The 14517-nt window shown below is 40.2% G+C and overlaps 1 protein-coding gene across 4 annotated transcripts in view; it reads right to left on the reverse strand.

The window, feature by feature from the left end:
* SRBD1 (S1 RNA binding domain 1) overlaps positions 1 to 12596 on the reverse strand; it is a 218101-nt gene extending 205505 nt beyond the window's left edge. For 2 of the 4 annotated variants that reach the window (XM_012450585.2, XM_012450583.2), the window contains exons 1-4: positions 12546 to 12596; positions 6412 to 6491; positions 2989 to 3166; positions 401 to 787 (exon numbers count right to left, since the gene is read on the reverse strand). In XM_012450585.2, the coding sequence (XP_012306008.2) occupies positions 401 to 787; positions 2989 to 3166; positions 6412 to 6491 (645 nt within the window). In that variant the 5' untranslated portion in view covers positions 12546 to 12596. Of the gene's footprint in view, positions 1 to 400; positions 788 to 2988; positions 3167 to 6166; positions 6251 to 6411; positions 6492 to 8228; positions 8399 to 12545 lie in introns of those variants that run through there. The other 2 variants (XM_012450584.3, XM_012450586.3) reach the window with 2 other exon arrangements.
* Positions 12597 to 14517: the final 1921 nt, after the last annotated feature.

Raw genomic sequence — 14517 nt, forward strand, 5'->3', positions numbered from 1 at the left:
TTGTTGTAGTACATTACAACATTATACTAAGGGTTAAACAGATGTACGAACAGTCAGTGACCTAATCACCTGCACTGCTTTTACAGGAAAATACAGTCCAAGTTCAAAGTAAAAACTTAACAATGAACTTGTGGGGGCCCAACCAGTTGGTACAATCTGTCTATATGGTGTATGTTCACTACAACACCATGGCAAAGGTCTACTAAGGCCACACATCTTAGCTACAACACAAAACAGTGTACCCAAGAAAGGAACAAGTGGGTAAGCCTCCAGAAATCACTGCCAAAACTGAAGCAAGAACTGAAAACCCCCAGTTCTTCCCTTAGACAGTACAATCCCTATGCTAATCAAAAAGAAAGCACTGAAACCAACTAAAGTGACAGAAAAAGGTTGCACATACCTGTACTATGTCCCAATTCATTTCTACCTCCTCTTTAGTATTATTGGCATTTGCTGGAAACTTGACGGGCTGCCCCTGAGGACATGTTTCAGTCTTCATTTTCTTTAAAGGGGACTGACCAAATGAAAAGTCATCTTCATTCTCTTCCTTCTTGCAGGTACCTCCCGATACAGTGCTTGTGGATGGTGTCTCTGAACTATTACTCTCACCCTCTAAGTTGGTGGCTTTGCTGGTTTCTTCATCGACTTTCAGCTTTTTGGTCCTCTGAGCTGAATGTGGCTGTGCCGAACATTTCCGTTTTGTCTTGGCTGTTTTTGGAGTCTCTACAGTATCCAATTCATTTTTTCTGTCTTCCAAAGCGGTATCAGCAATAGCCACAGAGCTATTCTATCAAACCATAAAGAGAACACATGAGAATTTGAAGATAAAAAGCAATTTCCCAGGAATATTACTCACAAATAAAAATAAACAAATTATTGAGACACACAATAACTTGGAAGAATCTCAAGGAAATTATGTTGAGTAGGGAAAAAAGCCAATCTCAAAGTCACATACTATATGAATACATTTATATAATATTCCCGAACAGTTTAGAGTTTGCCAAGGGTCAGAGATGATGGGGGGAGGTGGGTGTGGCTATAAAAGGGCAACACTAGGCATCCTTGTGGTGATAAAACTGTTCTGTCACGGTAGATACACAAATCTACATGTGTGATAAAATTGCATAGAACCAAATACATACATATACATTCTCAAGAATGAATACAAATAAAACTGGAGAAATCTAAATAAGATCAGTGGCTTTAATCAATATCAGTATCTTGGTTGTGACATCTTACTATAGATGTGTAAGATGTTACCATTCAGGACAAATGAATAAAGAGTACATGGAATTCCTCTATTATCTCTTGCCACTGCATGTCAATTATTTAGAAATAAGCAGTTTAATTTTTGAAAATGAGTAAAGGATAGGCCTACACATGCCAGAAAACCAAGATTAAAGCTTGCTATCAAAGTCAACCACTTAGCAGAAAGAAAAGTAACACGCATTCACTCACACAACAGGCTACACATGGCAACAATTTCTGCAAGAGTAGAAGACAGAACACAGAATGACAGCAGGCTAATGTCAGGTATTTTTCTTTAACAAAAGTCCACACTACAGCCCACACAGGTGTCTAGGGACTACTCTCTGCACCTCCACTGTCCCCAATCCAAGTGACAGCTCAGGTGTGAAGAAATGAAACTTGGCACACACCTTGGCAATGGGGATAGCGTAAATAAGATAAAGACCCTACCCCTCAGCTAGTTTGTTCTACATTACCTAAGTGATGCAGATGGCACAAACACAAACAATTCCCAAACTAAATTTCAGTCAAAATCCTATCTTCTATCAAGTATTTTTTCCAGAATCATTATTAAAATACCTAGAACTACAATAAAGAGCACCTCCATCCCAATGCCAAACTACCACCACCACCATCTGAACTTGAAAACAATAAACATTAGAGAGCCCTCTGAGTATTAAATTTTTTACCCAAAACAGAATAGATCAGAGCAGAGATATAAAGATAAAATAACTCCCAGGCCTATAAGAGTTGATAATCTAATCAAATGAACTGACATATCTAAAGAAAGTGTCAATCAGAAAAGGTGTTGTTAGCCACAGAGGAATAGAAAAAGAACTGTAGAAAGCAAATATGATCAGCATTCTTTTAAGTAATACAAGAAAGAGGGGAAAGTCTCACAATCAAATTTTGACTATTTTCACCCCAACAGTGAGAGAGCCCTGCTGAGATGGATACTTCATAGTGTCTTGGTTTCAAGCTATTAAAACATTCAATTGTCATTGTGACAAGCACAGTGCCTATACCACAGTAGACATTCAATAAACTCATATGAATGGATTTATCTCATCATCCTATTCTGAGTCCATGCTCATCAAGTAAACTTCTTACCACTATTTAATTCCCTACTTAGATTAGCCTCCAAGGAGAAAAAAATGCTGGCCATAAGAATTTCAAGTCCTTAAGATTATTATTTTAAACTATTAATTATTAAACCAGCGCTCTGGTGGTATTTATCTCTCTTGTGAACACAGCTAATGTGAACACTAAAGAGAGATGTATCAGTTCCCAAAATGCTGATGAAATCATGTTCCTCCCTTAGAAACCAAGTTCCTTCACTTACTATCTGTATACTGTGGGCAAGTCACTTAATATCTCTTTCTTCAGTTTTCTCATCTATAAAATCAAAATAAAAGCACCTGCCTCAATGGTTATTACAAAGATTAAGTAAGATCATTTAAATGAAACGTTGAGCACGTTGTATGGCTAATGGTAAGCATTCGACTATTTGCTAATGCCACCGTCATTACCAGCACTACCACACCCAGACCAACTACTAGGAGAGGGAAAAGGAAACAAAGAAACACAGTAAAGACCCCAAAATTAAGACCCATGGTAGGGGATGAGATTGCTGGACGTTTTTGTCATTTACATGCTTTGTCCTACTCTGTATAATGAGAAAGTAACATCACCAATCAGGAAGACACTACAGAGTTCCCTCTATCAAGCTACAGCACCTACCAGCTCCTCCTTAACAACAATTTCTGAGCCATCACTGATCTGTGGAGTATTCTTCTTCACCCGAGGCATCCTCTTTGGTTTGGATTCCTTGGGAGCAAGCTGTTTACGGCTTCTGGAAACTTTCTTTTGGGGCTCCCAGGAACTATCTTCTTTGTCATCTTCTTCAGAGGCAGATGATCTAGAAGTAAATCAACAGAATAATTTCCAGGAAAAATAAAAGCAAATGTCAAAGGTAAAAAAGAGATGCATGATTCTTGAAAAAATGATAAAGTAGGAAGTGTTTAATATAAAATGGAGTGATTGAGTACAAGCTGTGAATAGTTATTGCTAAGAATTGAACCAACAGAGTTGATGAGAGACCAGTGTAAAAATACCCCAGTATGTTGTAAATCACACCTCTGTCTCTCCATTCTCTTCTCACCTAACTGACAAACATATACACACATTCATTCAAGACACAGAAAATCATTTATTACCTTAAGTAATTTACTGGGTGATGTCAAACCACAGTCAATATGAGCTTTTCATTTTCTTTTTTTTAGCTTTTCAATTTTAACAGTGAAAAGCACTTTAATAAGTTCCCAACTACTAAACAAATTCATTTAAGTTGTATTAAGTTATTCAAATCAATGAAAAGATTGAGAAATGGCTCTAGGAAACATCCTAAATTACATTAAAAGCCAGCACCAAAACCCTTCCAACTGCTTTAATTAACCCTTTTTTCCTTTCACAGAATGGATTTCTTTCCTGATTAGATTGGATCAGGCACGACTATAGTACTTTTCTAACAACCAAGAATCAAACTCACAGCAAGAGCAGAGAAAAAGCAGCCATGGGAATATTGTTAAAGGACCATCATGCTCCTGCCAACCCAGTTAATTCCATTTCTACTCTAATGTAAAAGGTCAGTATTAGTGAGACATCCTTCACTGAGATGAGTGAACAGAGATGTCTGGGTTTTTTAATGTTAAGTTCTACCTGGGGGCAAAAGCCTGACGGGATGACTTCTTAGCTAAATTATACTCTAGAAGAGAATAATTACGATAGGTCAAACTACTGGTGTTCTCTTCAGAGTGAGCGCCACTAAGCCTGATAAGCAAAAACAAACAATCAAACAAAAATCAGGAATCATTAGAGTAACATAACAGCAGCGGAACTGAAAGAAACTATAATCGGAAAACCAATAAACTAGAAAACTAGGGTTCCACTCCTCTTCCCACCTCAGTCTCATCACCTGTCAAGCAGGACTACTGACCAACCCTATTTCACAGAAGTATATTGCCGAGATTAAAGGCCCTTTAGTTATGAAGAAAACACAAGCATAGATACTGTTGTGTCAAACATAAAGCAGTTCTAAGGCAGCTAGTCAACTTTCCTTCCCAATCACGTGAGCTCTCAGGAGCACCTGGCATTCATCCTTAGAGCGCATCCCTTATACACAGCAACCCCACCCCTTGGTTTTCATACTACTTCTTGGCAGCTTCTCCTTAGTCCCTTTGACTCCTTCTCTTCTCCCTAACCTCTAAATGTTGGAATCCCTCGAAGCTTAGTCCTCAGCCCTCCCCTCCCTCTAGCCTCTCTTGCAAGCTGATCTTATCTTTTCTCAATATAGGAATCTCTATTTTATTTTTATTAATTTATTTAGAGACAAAGTCTCCCTCTGTCACCCAGGCTGGAGAGCAGTGGTGTGATCTCAGCTCACTGCAACCTCCACCTCCTAGACTCAAGTGATTCTCATGTTTCAGCCTCCCAAATAGCTGGGATTACAGGCACGTGCCACCACACCTGGCTAATTTTTAAATTTTTAGTAGAGATGGGTTTCACCATGTTGGCCAGGCTAGTCTTGAACTCCTGGCCTCAAGTGATCTGCCCAATTTGGCCTCTCAAAGCACTGGGATTATAGGTATGAGCCACCATGCCCAGCTGGGAATCTCAATTTTATATTATATCTCCAAATTGACCTTCCCCCTGAGCTCAAGACTCGTATATCCACTTTCACCTGAATGTCCAGCAATCACATCAAACTTAACCAAGTCCAAAACAGAATTCCTGATTCCACCATTCTCACACCTGTTCCTCTTCCAGTCTTTCCAAAATATCTGTCATCCCTTCATACCCCAAATCTAATCTATCACCATATCCTGTCCACTCTACCTTCAAAATATATCCCAAATTAGACCATTTCTCATCACTTTCACATCTAGAACCCTATGCTTCTACAATAATCTCCTTAACTCAAATTCCCCCTACTTCCAGTCTTGCCCCTCTCTATTCTCCACCAAGAAAGCAGAATATTTTACAAATATAAACCAGATCATGTAACATCCCTGCCCAAAACCCTCCAGTGGCTTCCCAAACCACTTCAAATAAAATTCTAATACCAGGGGAGATCAAGTTGGAGATACTGTATAAAACTGAGATTTCTATATTGAGTCATAGGACAAAATCAGCTACCAAGGAGGAACGGGAAGAGAAGGGGAGGAGGAAAAGGGAGGAGGGCTTACAATCAAGCCTTGAGGGATTCCAACATTTAGAGGTTGGTGAGAAGTCAAAGCGACTAAGGAGAAGGATCTAAGCCTATTAGATCCAGATCCTATGCATTAGAATCTCAATTCTTAACCCTCCCTGCCTCATGCCTCTAGACTGGCCACAGATCAAACTTATTCCTGCCTCAGGGTCTTTGCACTTGCTGCTTTCTCTATTTGGAACACCCATCCCCAAGATCTTTGCAAGTTGCACCCACAAATCTCATCTAGATCCCTTGCCACATCTTCCAAAGTAACTTTCTGACTACTCTATCCAAAATGACCCTCGAATGCAACCACTCACTATCCTCTCTATCTCTTACCCTGTTTTATTTTTCTCTCTAGTACTTATTACTATAAATATTATCAGTCATTTATTTAACAAATATCTTCAGAGCACCTAATATGACATTCTAAAGCAGAAATTCTCAACCAGGGATGTCTAGCAATGTCTGGAGACATTTTTAATTGTTATAACTGGGCAGGGAGCTATTGGCATCTAGTGGGTAGAGGTCAAGGATGCTGCTAAAAATCCTACAAGGCAAAAGATAGTCCCACAACAAAGAATTATCTTGCACACAATATCAGTAGTACAGAGGTTGAAAAATCCTGCTCTAAAGCAATATATAAAACTCTGCTCTCATGGAGCTTACCTTCTAGTGTAAATATTACGTTATATATTTAGCTGGTTGCTTTCTCTCTCCTTTCAATACTTTATTAGCAACAATAGACAGAACCTGGAACACAGCATGAGTTCAACAAATATTTTTTGCATGAATGAATAAAAAACACCATTTTCCACCCACATCACTTAAGGAGTTAGAAGGTGACAGAATACATTACTCCTTATTAAAATATTCCTCATTCCCCTACCCACATATTAAACCAGTATGCTTACAACTCAGAGAATGAAGAAAATTCATCTTTTGATACCACACACTGGACCTGTACTTTTGCTCTTCTTGGCAGTGATGACATCTAGAAGAAACAGAACATGAAATTAGCAACACTTGAATATTCTGTACACTTTGTTTGGCTACAAAATAATGGGTCATTCAAAACTAACACTTCATAGGAAAAAAATAAAAACAATGATGTTTATTCACAAGCCCAAACACCAGCTTCCCCTGCTATGTGGCTACCAATTAAAAGAGTAGCTGGCCGGGTGCGGTGGCTCACGCCTGTAATACCAGCACTTTGGGAGACTGAGGCGAGTGGCTCACTTGAGGTGAGGAATTCAAGACCAGCCTTGCCAACATGGTAAAACCAGTATCTACTAAAATACAAAAATTAGCCAGGCATGGTGGTAGATGCCTATAATTCCAGCTACTTGAGAGGCTGAGGCAGGAGAATCGCTTGAACTCAGGAAGCAGAGGTTGCAGTGAGCTGAGATTACACCACTGAACTCCAGCCAGGGCGACAAAGCAAGACTCTGTCTCAAAAAACAAAAAAGAGTAGCTAACAGCCTTCCAATGGTTTAAAAGCCTTAAGAGTATGGGCCATCTTTTGAAAAATACAAACTGCTACAGGGTGATAATTCTTCATTTTTTAAGAATTGTGTACTTAAGTATTCTGCAAGTGTTATTTGATGGTAATACTATCTGCAGTCACTTATAAAGTCCTTTATTAAACTATATCTCAAAGACAGAAATTTTTTTTCCTATTCTCGCTCTCGCTCTCTCTCTCTCTCTCTCTCTCACTATATATATAGATCTATCTATATATATATATATATTTTTTTTTTTTTTTTGAGACGGAGTTTCGCTCTTGTTGCCTAGACTGGGGTGCAATGGTGCGATCTCAGCTCACCGCAACCTCCACCTCCCAGGTTCAAGAGATTCTACTGCCTCAGTCTCCCAAGTAGCTGCATTTGCAGGCATGCACCACCATACTCAGCTAATTTTGTAATTTTAGTAGAGACGGGGTTTCTCCATGTTGGTCAGGTTAGTCTCAAACTCCCAACCTCAGGTGATCCGCCTGCCTCGGCCTCCCAAAGTGCTGGGATTACAGGTGTGAGCCGCCATGCCCAGACTATTCTATATATTCTTTTTTTTTTATTTTATAGAGATGAGGTTTCACCTTGTTGCTCAGAGTGGTTTCGAACTCCTGACCTCAGGTGATCCACCCACCTCAGCCTCCCAAACTGCTGGAATTACAGGCATGAGCCACCACGCCCGGCCTCTATATATTCTTAACGCATCAAGTAGAGTTCTCTCTACAACGTTGGCAATGAAATAAATGACGCTGACTGAATAAGCAGCCAAGTTATTCTTAAAACAAGATAACCATTCCCTTATAATAAAAGCTCATCAAACTTAAATAAAATTATTAACCACTATGTGACTAAAAAACATTTACCAAAGTCAAAGGCCAAGCTCTAAAAAAAGTTAAGACAAATAACCAGAGACATCACACAATACAGGAAAGTAAATAAAATTACTTTAGTTGTTAAGATTCATTAACTAAAGAATGTATGTCAAACCATTAGGACTGCACAAGACTCTGACATGTTTGGAAACCTCCAAACAAGTTTCTGACCCAGTCATTTGCTATAATGCTTCTGGTTCTAACATCTACTTAGAAAAGGAAGTAATCTCTCATGGAAATACTAAAGGGGTTGTCACAAAAGGGAATATGTTCTCCCAGCAGCTATAGCTCAACACAGTCCAGTAAGCGCACAACAATTGGGCAGAATAGTGCTCAGAGGGAACCAACCGAACAACAGGAAAGCAGTCTGCAGGAAGTAGACAGGATAATCTTCCATCGTTCCCTTCACTCTCTTTTTGGCATATTAGGTTATACAGGTCATCTTTCCTCAAATGAGTACTTCTAGACGTTGATCATGAAAGAACAGGTAATTGTGATTTTTATATCATGAGTATCTTATCACAACAAAATAAGAATGGAGGAAGTTAGTGCATGACAAGGGTGGCATTTCAAATCAGGGCAGGGCAAAAAGGAATTATTCAATAAATGGTATTGAGACAACTAGCTATTCCTCTAGAAGAAAAAAGGAGTTTAATTCCTACTTCCACACCATGAACAAAAATTTATTCCCCAATAACTAATAGTTTAAAATGTACAAAATAAAACTACAAAAGAACTGTAAGAAACAAAGGTGATTCTTTTCACACTCTTGAGTAGAGATGGGGAAATGAAGGTTTTCCTAAACATGACTCCTCAAAATTCCAAAACCAAAAAGACTAACAGATTGCACCACATAAAAATTAAAATCCCAAGGGAGTAGTGGGAGCATCTGAGACCCAAACCCTGCAGTATTCTCTAATAAATAAATAAATACATAAATTCACATGAAGCAGTAGCTGCTATCTTTGGAAGTGAAGGTGAAAGGGGTTAGGGCTGTGTAAACTGACAAAGGAATATCTCTAAGTGTCCCACCTCACTTCATGCTATTAGGCAATTGCCCCAGGAAAAACTCTGTAAGTTTATTCTCTGAAGAAGGTATTAATAAAACAGTCTCTAGACTGTGAGCATGAGAACCATACAGACTCAATGCTAAAGGCAGAGAACCCCAGTCTTCTCCCACTAAGTTCCCAAAATACTGCCCTCTAGGGAGGAGAATGGGAAGGCTTTTCTCTGGAGAATCTAACCAGTCCAAGAGTAAAAACTTCAAGGTGCTAAGCTCCTCATCAAACAACCCACCCAGATTACCTTACAATCACTCCTACCACCACATTCTACAATATGCCTGAATTCAGAACATTCCCACACAGACCACCATATACCAATTCTATCTCCACACTTCAACCTTAACAGAAATATATTTAAAATAGGGACAGGCAAACCCTTGGCAGGCTTATGTTTTTGCTTAACCGTTATCCTTAAAGAAGGCTCCCCTGAATCAAATATTTCCAACTGCCTTTTTATTAGGTACCCCGAAAGCAATATACCATGGAAAGATGAGTAAGTTGTAATATTTCTTTTAACAAATGGAAAAAATACGAATGTAAAAGGGGAGGTGGGAAAACAGAATCTGCATGAACACACAAGCCAATTTCAAGCAGATCAGATTTAGAAAGAATATACACAAAAGCTGAACACCTGGAAATTATGTCTTTAAAACTATCTATGACAGGAACACACCCAGGAGTATGTATTCTCCAGTTTAAACACCAATATTCTTGAGGCCTGTTTCTCCATCTCCACTACTCCCATGTCCTCTTACTTTGTATCATAAAACTTGTTAGATTAACCAAAATCTCATCCATCTCCACGGTTTTACATACAGATGTCACCTACTTATTAACAGTCTTAATCCCTCCATTCCAAACCCTGCCTTTAACATTCAGATTTCTAAAAAAAACTGCCTGTCTCTGAAACTATTTAGATGTCTCACAGTTACCCAAACTTAACACATCCAAAATGGAACTCTTGATGACCATTTCTTGCTCCAAAACCTGTTCCTACTCCAGTCCTTCCCATCTCAATAAGTGGGACCCACCTATTTGCTAAGCCAGAACCTTGAATTTTTTTTTTTTTTTTTGAGACTGGGTCTCACTCTGTCACCCAGACTGGAGTGCAGTGGCATGATTTCAGCTCACTGCAACCTCCGCCTCCCAAGTTCAAGCAATTCTCCTGCCTCAGCCTCCCAAGTAACTGGGATTACAGGCATGCACCACCACATCCAGCTAATTTTTGTATTTTCAGTAGAGACGAGGTTTCATCATATTGACCAGGTTGGTCTCAAACTCCTGACCTCAGGTGATCCACCTGCCTCAGCCTCCCGAAGTGCTATGATTACAAGTATGAGCCATGGCGCCTGGCCAGAAAAATCTTTAACAGCTTCATTGACACATAATTGACATGAAATACACTGCACATGTTTAAGGTGTACAAATTTGGTAAGTTTTGACATAGACATACACATCACCACAATCAAGAAAATGGACATATCACTATCCTCCAAAGTTCCATTTGCTAAGTCAAAATGTTGCAAATCTTTTTTTCTTTCATCCCCATATCCAGAATATTAGTAAGTCACCTAAGTTTTTTCTCCAAAATACGTCTTGAATCTTCAAGATCTTCAGTGAGTCTTTAGTCCTCAACCTCTTTCACATGAACTACTACACTAGCCTCTTTTTTTTTTTGAGATGGAGTTTCGCTCGTTACCCAGGCTGGAGTGCAATGGCACGATCTCCGCTCACCACAACCTCCGCCTCCTGGGTTCAGGCAATTCTCCTGCCTCAGCCTCCTGAGTAGCTGGGATTACAGGCACGCTCCACAGTGCCCAGCTAATTTTTTGTATTTTTAGTAGAGACGGGGTTTCACCATGTTGACCAGGATGGTCTCGATCTCTTGACCTCGTGATCCACCCGCCTCGGCCTCCCAAAGTGCTGGGATTACAGGCGTGAGCCACCGCGTCTGGCCTACACTAGCCTCTTAACTGCCCTCCCTGCTTCCACTCTTGCCCCTGCAACTCATTCTCTACATATCAACTCAAGATCATTTAGAAAATGCTTTAGAAACACTGAATTACTTCCCACCCCATCCTTCACTTAGAATCAAACCACATTTTTTCCGATGGCCTTTATAAAGGCCCTATGGAACAGAGCCCCGCCCACCTTTCTAACCACCTTTACCACCTGCTGAGCTCCTCAGCTCTAGTCACAACATTCTTTCCCATCTCAGGTTCTCTCTGCCTGGAGTATTCTTCCCTCTGCTTGTCAATTGGCTGGCTCCTTTGCATCCCTTAGATCTTAACATTTTAGGCCTAAAATAGGTTTCTCAGTTATATTTTAAGAGGAGCCTATTTACTTCCTGTACACAGTAGGTTATTACATAATCTATACTCTTTTATTTTACTTGTTTATTGCCTGCACTGCTGTCAAGAGAGTAAATACCATGAAGAAAGGAAATAAAATTGCCTTATTCACTTCCATATCATAGAACCTAGCACTTAACAGCTGCCCTACAACTATTAAAGGAACAGAGTATGTACAAATACAGTCTCTACAGAGGAATATACATTTATTTTCCACCACTCTTAGGCAATGTCACACATAGCAATCATCTCTTTCTGAAAAAATGACAGCACATTCGAACATTCCTATTCTTCAGTGACTTGGGATTTCTCCCTCCTTTCAAACTATCTTAATCATTGTGGGCACATAAGCATATTCCAAATCAATAATTTGGAGACTGCTACGATGTTACTAAGGGAACAGCCACTAAACTAGGAAGAGTGAAAATCAAGAGAAAGGGGCAAAAGGACATGCACACTTAACAAATACTAAATAAAAATTGGAAAAAAAAAATTAATTTCAACAAGGCGAAAAAAGGAGGACAATTTCTTAAACAAGCCTCCCTGAAGGGCCAACAGAGTGCTTGAATATTAGCACAGATTCCCAAGTCACAAAAACAAAATACTGGAGCTGGAAAGAACCTCTGAGATCAGAGAGTCCCGCTATATCCAGAAACCTGAGACCCAATGAGGTGAAACAGTTTACTCAAAGGGGAAACACATGTGGCAAAGGACTACAGCCCAGTGCCGGGAACACCAAGACTAATCTTGTTTCCCGCTCCACACACATTATGTTAATGACATGTCACGTGAGGGATTCGAGTAAAGTTGCCTAGAGAGTTCCCAATTCATTCCTTTCCTCCAGTTACTGAGCGCCTCCTAGATGCCAGGCACACTACTGAAGGTGCGTTGATTCACACAGGGCCACCATGACCGTGAAAGGGTGCTTCCTCTCCCACCTCCGATAATTTTAGGTATTAAAAAAAAATCCAAGTTTGCCCAGACTTTTCCATGTCTGTTCTTATGCGCTAAGAGCTAAAGCAATTTGGCTGAAAAGAGGTGACACGCGGCAGCTAGGAGGCGTTTTCGGGTGGCAGGTTGTTGAGAGACGGCTGAGAGTAAAATGTAATGAACTTCTCACTTTTTAAAAAAGAGTGTTATTGCCCAAATGAGCGCTCAGAATTTTTTTAATGGCCCCAAAAATACCGGGGCCCGGGCGCCGCGCTCTTCAGAGCCCGCAAGCCGACCGCCACGGCGCACGCACAGCTCACCTTCCCGCCCGGCACGTCAGAAGCCGCGGAATTCTGTGTGTGCCACTCCACCTTCCGGTTCCCGCCGGAAGTTTTTCAAACGCCAGAGGTTCCGCCTCGCTTCTTCCGGTCTAAGTTAGCTACGGCTGCCAAGGCGCAGCGCTACCGGGGCGGGGCGGAGGCTAGCGGGGCGGGGCGGAGGCAAGCTGGATGGAGGCGGGCTAGAGCGAGAATCCCGAGAGAGCGCTTGGGTGGGGCTGGTTCGTAGAAATGAAAAATGGCTTTTTTAAAAAAATGTGTTATTACCAAACATACTAAGCTCTTAAGCCCACAGATACAGCCAAATAAATTAGATTATAGAAGTAGGGAAATAAGGCTGTTGTCTTCATTAGAATTTAGCATATCAAAACCCCATGGATTTGTTTTAGAAAATTCTAAAAAGCAGCTTTCCATTGCTAAGGACTCATTGCCAGGGACTCTGCGTACTGAAGAGCCTAGCAAGGTATTGAAATGACCTGTAAACGTCCCTTGTTGCAGATCTACCTAAAGTGGGCATAGATTTTACTGGATAATTTTTGTGATGGAAAAAAAAAAAAAGGGACTCTTTCTAAATTTAGTAAATCTAATCTTCTGTATCTGAGATTTCTGGCCACTAAAGATCAGTTTCTGAGATTGTTTAGAGATTTTTTTTTTCCCCTTTTTAATTAGCACAGCTGTATGTTGCCTTTTGTGATGGTTCCAGAAGGCCTAGAATTGTCTACCACAACCACAGTCTCCTCCACAATTTGTGGTCCTGAAAAAATACTAGAGAACCCCTTATCGTTCAGGATTGTGGGAAGAGAAACCAGATCATAAAAATCAACAACAATAATTTACTCTTTACTATTCACCTACTTTTGATGTTGCATTGTGCTACACAGGTTTATGGTAGGGGGTTGTCTTGGCCAATTTCCTGCTGCTGTAACCAAATACCACAGACTGGTAAATTTATGAAGAAAACAGATTTATTTGGCTCTTGGTTCTGAAGGCTGGGAAGTGCAAGACAGAGAGCATTTGTTGTTGTGTCAAAACATGAAATAACTAACCTTCCTGTGATCATGGAATTAACCCATTCATGACCTAATCACTTCCTAAAGGTCCCACCTCTTCATACTATTACAATGATAATTAAGTTTCAACTCGAATTTTGAAGGGGACATTCAAATCGTTGCAGAGGTAGTAAGGGTAAAGGTGAATCAATATACTGCAAAGTCTTTTGACATAATTCCTGCCCTGGAGGAATTTATGACCAAGAGTAGGAACCACATACAGCCACAAGAGACAGAGACAAGCAAAACAGTCTAGATTGAAGGGTTGGAGTATGCAGGTAGTAGCCTCGCTACAGTGAGGAGGAGAGTAAGAAGGTTCCAGCAAAGCATTGAACCTTGACTCTCCTCTCCCCACAAGAACTTTTGGCCTTACAGCTGGAGAAGAAAAAAAGATTACTAAAATAAACGCCTGTTAAGATTTTACACATCAGACATGTGGGGAAAATAAAACCTGAAGCAGCATTCTCTAAAATCACAGTATGTATGTGATGGCCTAGTCCAAAGGCAAATAAGTACTGTCCAGAGAATATTTCCCTCGGAATTCTGCAAGAGAGCCACTCCCACTACAAGCTGTCAAGGAAAATTTGTAACCACTTAAGCATAAACCAGGCCTTGCCACAAAAACTGCCTTTTCTGTCTAGGACCTCGCCCAATCTATTGTTTACTTTTGGATCTAAAGTGCTGAATTCCAAGAAATTTATGGGTTTAGACTCAGAGCCTGGAATAATCTGGACACCCACTTGAGACTATGCAATAGGGTTTGGGAGTAATGAAGACATGTTTTGGATTTGATTGAAGGTTGTTTTATCACTCCAAAATATATAGCTCTTTCCATGATATTCACTGATATGTTATCATTTCTATGTTATTATCCATTTTCAAGTCCTTTCCCTGTGGGTTCTAGC

This window comes from Aotus nancymaae, unplaced genomic scaffold, assembly GCF_030222135.1.
Source record: "Aotus nancymaae isolate 86718 unplaced genomic scaffold, 86718_ANA_hifiasm-v0.15.2.pri h1tg000057l, whole genome shotgun sequence".
Classification (NCBI taxonomy): Eukaryota; Metazoa; Chordata; class Mammalia; order Primates; family Aotidae; genus Aotus; species Aotus nancymaae.